Source organism: Hipposideros armiger, unplaced genomic scaffold, assembly GCF_001890085.2.
Source record: "Hipposideros armiger isolate ML-2016 unplaced genomic scaffold, ASM189008v1 scaffold_345, whole genome shotgun sequence".
NCBI lineage: Eukaryota > Metazoa > Chordata > Mammalia > Chiroptera > Hipposideridae > Hipposideros > Hipposideros armiger.
Window position 1 is genome coordinate 566341 of NW_017731695.1, and position 9304 is coordinate 575644.

Below are 9304 nucleotides of genomic sequence, written 5' to 3' on the forward strand. Positions count from 1 at the left end.
GAGTGACAGGGTGCTGCAGAGGGGCCTCCCTCCCATGAAGGAAAGCCTTGACCTTCCACACCTGAGTACTTCCTGTTTCATGAAGCATCAGCTCATCCACATTTGCTAGAAATGTGGTAAGGGGGATTGATGACCGATAGCTGTGAATTACCCGAAACATATGCACAACTCTGGAGGACAATGGGGACACAGGTGACGTCCACTCAGTGCACAGTGTCAGCTGCTCTGACCCTGATGGTCTAGGCTGGAATGAAATGAGGTCTTGAAAAAATAAACAAACTGCCCCTGGATAAAACAGAACTTTCCATATAGGCCTTGGAGCTGGGAATCTTGGGTTTGCCTAATTTGGGAAGAGATTTCATACACAGAGCTTCAGTCTCTATGCTGGGCCCCTCCAGCTGCCCCTCCTCCAGCCAACCCCCACCCCACCCCAACCACCACCACCACCACCACACACACACTCTAAGCCACCTCAGGGCATCCCACATAATGCTCTTTTTCCCTCCTCTGGGGAGCAGCACTGTGTCTCCTTCCACAACCTGGTGTTAGAGTCATTTGTGGGCCTCTCTCTCTCACCTCTGAAGTCTAAAATTCTTAACTGAGAAAACGCTGTCAGTCCTCTCAGAATCCCCCTCCTCCTGTCCTGCACCCGGCAGGTTCTCCATCAACACCCACTTGAATGAGGATTCCCCCTCCCGCGCCACTGTCAGTTTAACATTAGCCAATATTGGATCTTCACGTCAGGCAAAGTACCAAGAGATCAAGGTGTTAAAAGAACCTTGGAGCTGGTGTCTCATGTCATCTTACGGTTTTGTAATCACCAAGCTCTCAAGGTATTCCTTTTCTTACGACCTCTTGAGCTTTACTTTCTGAGAAGACATAGCCCAGGACTCCTCAGCAGACTCCACGTGTGGTCAGGGAGCAGTTCTGACCTATCTGCTCACCACACTGTTCACACTCCCAGCACAAAGCCTGACCGGTAGCAGCTGCCCAGGGTCTGTGGATTTGAACAGCTGGTTTGAAGTAAGTTGAGTGGACTGTACAGAAGGAGATATGGCTCAGGACAGCCAGAGCTGGGAGAGGAACAGTACAAAGAGCTGGTGGCGACTTAAAGTCATGACCTTGGACAGAAATGTCTGAGGCGAACAACCGGGAGAGCTGTAGCTGAAGATCTGGGCAGCCATGACTGCCTCTGGCCTCCATCCTTCCTTAATGTGTGGTGCGTGCAGCTCCTGTGTAACACACACCCATGGAGTGCTGAGGGCTCTGGGGACTCCCAGTGCTGGTTTCCACACCATCATTTTCTCACTCAAGGATCACACTAGGATGTGAGTGCATGAGAGTGATATAAACTGTGCGATAGCCTCAAATCAGTTCTAATTTTTTTTTAAGTATGTCAGTTACAAATGTTGGTACTTTAGTCATTAGTTAAGAAAGTATTTGCAACCCCACCATAAACTAGAATTTCTGTTCTGAGAATACCACTGAGTTAGGCTCCTGTCCCACTTTAACAGCTGGCTGTCCTATCTACGCTGTCCCCTCACAGAGAAGATGTCACATTCGGCATGAGGGAACGGATGCAAAGAACTCACCTCATTTACTCAGATCATGAAGCTTCAGTGGGATGGTCAGATCTATCTTTAACCCAGCCCGCTCTGCTACAAACTCACAAAATCTTAAAGTAGAAGGCTGGGTTCAAATCCCAGTTCTGCTAGTTGTGTGCACTTATGTGAACTTCAAGGTGGCCGAATGACAGGTGAGAATTCCAGAACCGTGTAAGGTCCAGAGAAAGACACAGTGAGAGATGAGTTTTCCCAGCTTTCCCCTGTGAGCCTTCATCTCTCCTCTCTAGAATGTCCACAATGAACTCACTGGCTCGAGAGGCAGATGACAAGAGTTCTATGAGATTACATATGTGAAAGAACAGCAGAATATTTGGCAAATATCAGCTATTGACAGTTTGACAGGAAATGTAACATTACCTTTCCTTGGAACTTGATGAACAGCTCAGGAATATATTAATATCAAGCCCAATGGTGAGCACTTGGTTTTTATTTATGGCTGTAAGAGAAGAAGTTTAATTACTCTACCTGAAGCCCAACCAACAATATGCATGACCACAGTCAACAGTTTTCCTCATTTATACAACATATCCAAATTCCAAGCAATGGTTCCAAGTCCCTCTAGAAAATTCCATGGGATAGGGATTTCAGGAGGTCAGAAGTGGTTTCTACCTACTTATGACTTGGAACAGTGGCTCTCACACTTCCACATGCATCAGTGTCACCTGCAGAGTTTGTGAAACACAAACTGCTGGGCCCACTCCAAAGTTTCTGGTCTGAGGTGGGCTTGAGAATGGGGATGTCTAATGAGCTCCCAGGTGATGCTGAGGCTGCTGGTCTGGAGACCACACATGGAGAACAAGTGATTTAGAAGAACTCAAACATCAGAAAGGGGTGGAATGTTTTTAAATTGTAGTAAACTGTACATTAAACATAAAATCAACCAATTTAACCATTTAGAAAGGGATGGAATTTAAGAACAGAAATTGTTATGCCATGAAAGGTGAGTTAGGGCAAGGGTTATTAAGTGGAATCTATGGATGAGTTTCATGAGGTTTGTGAAGTCAGCTCAGCACTGGTTACAGGTGGTGGGAAGGGCACTACTGACGTCTCTCATACTCTGACCTTACAAGGTAAGTGGACTGAATATCAGGGCACCAGGTACGTACCCCTTGGCCACTTCCTGCAGAGTGTCAAGTGGCCCTGAGCCCCTGATGCCTTAACAGACCCCACCTTTCCCTTGATCTGATTAAACCAGAAACAATCTCCCGATCCATGGCCCACCGATCAGATTCACTCTCAAGGATCTGAAGAGATATTGAGGAGATGGTCCATGAGCTGTGGGTCCTAGACATGAATGTTTTGGTCAGGTGCCCAACAGGGCCAAGTGCAAGTTGAAGTAATGGGGAAATGAACAAAGGTAAGCCAAGGTGGTGGTGGGGGGAGAAAGGCAGGGGGGGCAAAGATGAGCAACAGTGGAGGGAGGGGTAATAGAAGGGGACTCACAGGCACAGAGCAGTTCCCATATTTACACCTGACAGCTGAGGCCTGAGAGTCTTTATTTCCATAAGACCAAAGCATCCTTGGCATCTTTGCCCAGAAACTCTGATTGTTCTCAGGTCAACGGGTGATAAGGGACCAACAAAAGGAAGGCAAGGGACATTAAACCCATCTGGGATGGGCCCTCAGGCCAGCCCTCCTCAGGTCCCTCCACCTGCTGGAACCCTAGGTTTCCAAGATTGCTACCCTCCCAAGCCAGTACACCAACTGTCACTCAAAACCTCTCCAGTGATGTCCACTCACCTTCCAAAAGGCTGAAGAGCAGCCCAGCTGGGTTCTTCCTGGTGAAGGGACAGTCCTGGAGTTTTAGACTGAAGATGAAAACTTTCACTTTTGGCTCAATAGTCTGAAAAAGAAAAAGGCCAGAAGTGAACCAAAGCTGCCTAGAGTAAGTCTTTTGCTAACAGGGACAGCTTTTCAGGATGAGAAGCTATGAACACTCAGTCTAGTTTTGGAAATTACCTCTAGCCACCTCAGTCACTGAAGGAAGCTGACTCTGTACTCTGAGGGAGAAAGATCTACGCTTTTCAGTAGCACAGGCCACCTTCCCTACTGACCCTCACCAAAGACACAGGTTCATCTGTGCCCTCGTCTCAGGCCTACCAGGTACCTCCTAGAAGCAGGACCAGGAACAAGGCAGTCTGCTCATGCCAGGGGTCTGTGTTACTACAGGAAGCTTAATCAGGTGCCACCATCGCAATATTTATGGATAGCTGGGGTTTGCTTCAGAACAGTCTGGCTTGGGAGGGGGAAAGTATGGTTGTGTTGAAACAAGATCAGCTACGAGTCGATAGCTTTTGAAGCTGGGGATGGTGTCATTGTACTTTTCTTTCTATTTTTAGATATGGTTGATATTTTCCATAATAAAAAGGAGCTGTCCTCATTTAAAATTGGAGCAGGTATAATATTTTCTCCCATGTCTAGCCCTTTCAAGTGTCAAAGGACACATCTCTAGGCTGACATGTTGTTTGACTTCACTTTTACCTTTTTGGAAGAAGTTGGGTTTGGTCATTTTTCCCACATTTGTTCCTCCTCTCAGTAAAGGCCACTGAGAGACACTAACAACTGCTTAAAAAAGAGCCAGGCACATTCTTTATTTCCTCAGTGCCCCTTCTTTACAGATGAGATGCCTTAAGCTCTGAGGAGCAGGTTAAGCTGATGTGGACCACTGTTAGTGGAGCTGCGACTCACTTAGCCTTGTTCTCTCACTGGGCTGGGTCCATGCAGGAGAGCTAACTTCCTAAGGCAGCCCAGCGCTTTCTCCTTCCTGAAAGATCAATACATGCGCACGTGGGGCGGCTGTGCTCACAGGACTGAGGGCAGGAGGAGCCTTCGGCCCAGTGGGGAATTCCAGGGGCGAGCAGAGCCTTTTCTGATCCGTGGATGTGGAACTCCTTCGTGTACCTCCTGCAGCACCTGTGAATGTGCCATGGCTCTTTATCTGCTTGCTGGGCCTGAGGATGTCCTCCAGCCCTAAGACACCTGTGTGCTGTGGGAGGGACAGCCGAGGGTCCGGGGTGGGGGTGGGGGGGCTCACAGAGGCAGGCAGGCGCTCTGGGGAGACAGGAAGCGGCTGATAATGGGCTGGGCGAGGGCTCCTGCTTCTCCCTGCCCTGATGTCACCCTCTTCCCATGCAGCCCCCAGGTCTGCCTGTGAGCTCTTCAAGGAGAATGTGGGGACCTGGGATGAGGAGGGAGGGTTGTTGGGAAGAAAGCTGTGGGCAGTGTGATTCAGGTTCCTATGGACCCAAGTCAGCCCCTCTAGAGAACTTGGCTATTCTTTCGGTCCTGGGTGTGGTAACTGTGTGGGAAACACTACCAGGCATGCAACTGACGATCCCAGAGCGGGACAGTGTCCTCTCCAGCTCAGGTCTCTCCTCACCACTGGGTGACCAGAGCGGCCATCCTGAATCTTTGGGGCTGCCTGTTCAGTGCAACATCTGGAAGATAATTCCCACCTAAGGAAAGAGGAGGAATAAAGAAACTTTGCTGCAGGGTGTAATAAATGGCTGCTAAGTTTGTCAAGAGAAGGCTTTACTATTTGGCTGGCCGGATATGGACTGAGGGTTCACAGCTTTACCCAGACACTGGGGGAGCAGGTCTTCTTGAGAATGTTTTGATGTAAAAAGGGAAAGCATAAACCACATCCTCAAGCAGAAATCGAGCCAGTGCTCTGCTGAGCGCCCCTCTGAGGCAAGCAGGGTCTGCCTGAATAACCCAGATGGTTTTAAAATGTCAGCGGGTTTCAACCCATTATCTAAGCAGCAAGCTCTGGCTGAATTCCTTGAGGAAGGCAAAAGACAGATTTAGTTTGTCACAGGCATCAGCAGGCCTTGAAGACACCACAGTGCTGTTTAAGGTCCAGAAATCTGGCGACAAGCCCACCTGTGCAGGCTCTGGATCACACAAGCCAGTTTGGGTGCAGGTGAGAAGATGTTTACAAAAACTACTAAACTCATGTGACTGTCAAAAATGTCACCCTCATGATGCTGTTACCAGCACCTTGGACTTATTTTTGTTTTTCAGAGGCAGTGTAGGGTCAGGAGAAAACCCTGGTTCCAACCTCAGCTCGAACGCTCACTACCTAGTGTCTGACGGTGGTTAAGTTTGTTAAGTCCTGGGTGTCCTGGGAGGGGTAGAGACAATGTGAGGATAAAGTGCCCCGCACAACGCCTGGGGTACAGCAGGCACTAAAATCCCTGCAGCTGTTCCTCAAAGGTCTTGTGAAAGCATTTGCTGTTTTTGATGAGATCATCTTATTACTTGTAGGTAACAAAAGCAGCAGCATCTATACAGGTCAGCTGGAAATACACAGACATGGGGATGGAACGGATGCTAATCTGTCCATTTTGAGCCTCCTGCCTCAGGTAAAATAGAGGTTCCACCTAGCTGAGGATTTGACATTAATAAGCTTGGCCTTTAAACGGATAACTCCTCTGACAACCCATCCTCCTTGGTGGTGGAGGTGGTGGGATCGAAACCAGGAGGTACAGGGCTGAAAACAGAGGGGAGTAGCTTTGTGACCGAACCTGCAGTAGGAAAGTAAGGCCTGGGTGTTTTCTGGTGGCATCAGTAGAGAAGCCTGTGACAAGGCAGCTCTTGAGGGCTAAGTATAGGAATACTGCTAGGACTCAGGAGGTCTGCAGAGAAACCACTACCCTGTTGTTCTATAATCAGTTATTCCCTGTCAGGAGATGGGGGAATGGTCAGGGCTCCAGGAAATTAGGCAAGGGATTTGCACAGCAGTGACCAAGCATCAGAGACAAAGCTAATTGTCGGGTGGGAGGTGCCTAACATACTTTCTCTAATAAGTCAGAATCATTAGACTTGAGAAAAACAATACTGGGTACAGGAAGAAGGGGCCTGAGGTTACAGGAAGGTCCCAATAGCTTGTATCTGATTTAGTAGACCTGGGTGTGAAATGTCTTTTTCTTTTTTTTTTTTTTAAGCTGAGCCATCCTGCCACCTGTTGGCAGCTCAACGGCTATTCAACTCAGGCCGGGAATCAAACCGCTGTTGCTCAGAGCTCAAACTCTTGAGCGAGCTCTTAACCAACTGAGCCACTCGGCCGGCTCTCTTTTTCTTTTTTTTTAAATTGTGGTAAAAGACACATAATATAAAATTTACTATCTTAACTGTTTTTAAGTATACAGTTCAGTGGCATTAAATACATTCATATGGTTGTGCAACCATGACCACCTTCCATGAAATGTCTATTTTACTGTCCTCCAAATGAACACTGGAATTTTGATTCTTTATTTTCTGATTTCTATACAATAAAGCAGAAGGTCCTTGTAAATATTTACCTTAACAAGCCACCCCTCATTATCCTTCCCAGGGAAGACTGCCTAACCTCCCGATGTTCTCTAGTGATGCTTTCAATGGAAATTCCCCCAGATGCAATTCTGCAGGTCGGCTGACTGTTGGTGGCAGTTCAACTTATGTGTCAGCCAAAGTATTAAATGTCGAATGTGCTCTCAGGAACCTTTGCCACTCCACCATCAATGGGAAATGGCTCACCTTACCTGCAATTTACTCAGCTCCTGCAGCAAACTTGCCTCCTTTTGGCATTCGTAATACAAATCAAGAGAGAGGAAATCAACTGCGTCCTAGAAATAAGTAAATAGGATCATTAGAGCATAAATTATTTCAAGACAAAGAACTGCACAGAGGTGTTCTCTTTTGTTTCTCCTATTACTAAACTGAACACTCCAAAGCAGGATTTTCCAAGGGAAAAACAGATGGAGGGGAAGCTGTGGACAGAGTGAGAATGTGGGGGTGGGGAGTGGGGGGCTGTGTGTTGTTGGGGATACATCAGCTATGTACTCAGCAAAGTGCTTGGCACACAGTGAGTGCTCAGTAAATGCATATGAGTAAATGAATGAAGCACTGCATGCCAGACATGGTGGGAATGAAGTAAGTGAGCACTAGGAAGTCAGGGGCCAGAGCTGCGCGGGGCAGCAACCTCGTCACAGCCCTCCCTCTTTGCCAGGATGGAGGTGGTGGGGACCTCAGCCACCTGCGGGCCCCACAAGGATCTCTGCAGACCCTACTGGGGCACTGAGTTGTGTTTTCATTGTGAGCTATAGCCACTGGCTACTTTCAGGCCACAGTTTAAAGCCTACCCCAGGAGGCCTAGCCTGACCCATACTATTGTCCGAGAACAGAGCTCTCATGGTCCTGGTCTGGACATCTCTGACATGCCCCTCCGCCCTGTCTCTGGCCTGAATGTACCCTACGAACTTTAGATTCAGAGTCTAAACATGTAAACAAACCACTGTGATTCCCTCCCTGGCCTTCTCAGCAAGCTACTTGTATCCTTGTCATGACTACATCATCGCTGGTCTTCCCCTCATAGATCACCTGTGCCTTCAGGACTAAGTGGATAATGGCATCTGGTGACAACCATGTGCACTGTGGACCTTGGGTAAGTGACTCACACTGGCTCCCTATGGCTTTCCCAAATTGTCATCAGTGTTTACTAAACGTTGCACACGCTGGCTCCACTTCGGCGAGTACCACTCAAACCTTTGGCTACCTGTCCTCTCAGCTGTTGCTTTTGTCAGTTCCCTACCACACATAATCACTGAGATTCTGCTCTTGAAAGTCACTGTGCTGGGTACAGTGGATGGTGATCTGCATTTAAAGATGAGTAAGAAGCTAACAACTTAATAGCGTTACCACCAACTACATGAAGAAAAGGCAGAAAGTTAGAAAAGTCCACACCAGGGGCTCAAACCTTGGTGGGGATTAGACTCACCTGGGAACTTGGGAAGACTCTGAAGGCCCAGGACTGTCCTTTTGAAGCAGGGCCCGGTTGGGACCCCTGAAGCAGAGGCCTCTCCAAGGCCCCGGCCACACCTTTCCTTGACCTATAGCTTAATCATAGACCATCCCCTTGCGGCTTAAGCTCGGAATGTCTTTTGTTCCACCCAGTTCCCTGTTTTAGAAAATTACCCTGAAACTTATGATTCATATCCTTAGGCTCATTGATCACAATGTGTATGGTCTAGCATTCCTTCCACGCTACTCCCGTTATTGTTCTTGGGTTGCTGATGCCACTGGAGAATCACATGGCCAGAGGGAAGGGTTCTTGCAGAGCCCAGAACTGTCAAGCAGTCTTTAGAGGAATACCCAGATTTTCCCTTAAATACCCCAGGCCAGTGTGAGAATGTTAGGCAGTTTTTGAAGGTGTTAACCTGCTGCCTTCTCAGACCACCAGTGCTCTGATAATAAGCGCTTATTCTACTACCCAACTCCTGTGTCAGTCTATCGGTTGCCCTCTGGTTTCACTTCCACATTAACCCTTGGCCTCTGTGTGCTTTACTAGCCTTCCAGGTGATTCTGATTCACACCAAAGACTGGGAACCACTGGACTAAACAAATGGCTATGGGTTTCAGGTGGGGAGAAACCACATCAGGTTAAGTGGGGGAGTATTATGAATTAAGCAAGGCCTCCTGATGGAAAGCACATTCACATGGACGTTAAAAATGGGTAGAATTTTGCTGGAAACGATTTTTGAGGAAGGCTTGGGGGATAAGGAAGGACACTGAGTGGGCAATGAAGGAGTGCAAGAAGAAAGCAAGCACACTGGGGAAAATAAGATGTGAGGGGGGCGGGGGGAGGCGGAGGGAGAGAGAAGGGGAGAGAGAGAGCGAGAGCGAGAGAGCGAGAGCGCGAG

The 9304-nt window shown here is 48.1% G+C and overlaps 1 protein-coding gene across 1 annotated transcript in view; it reads right to left on the reverse strand.

The window, feature by feature from the left end:
- Positions 1–9304, reverse strand: part of LCT (lactase) — a 44211-nt gene that overhangs the window by 24214 nt on the left and 10693 nt on the right. Inside the window, exons 3-5 of the mRNA XM_019661341.1 lie at positions 7148–7231; positions 3366–3468; positions 1983–2061 (exon numbers count right to left, since the gene is read on the reverse strand). Coding sequence (XP_019516886.1) covers positions 1983–2061; positions 3366–3468; positions 7148–7231 — 266 coding nt within the window. The remainder of the gene's footprint in view (positions 1–1982; positions 2062–3365; positions 3469–7147; positions 7232–9304) is intronic.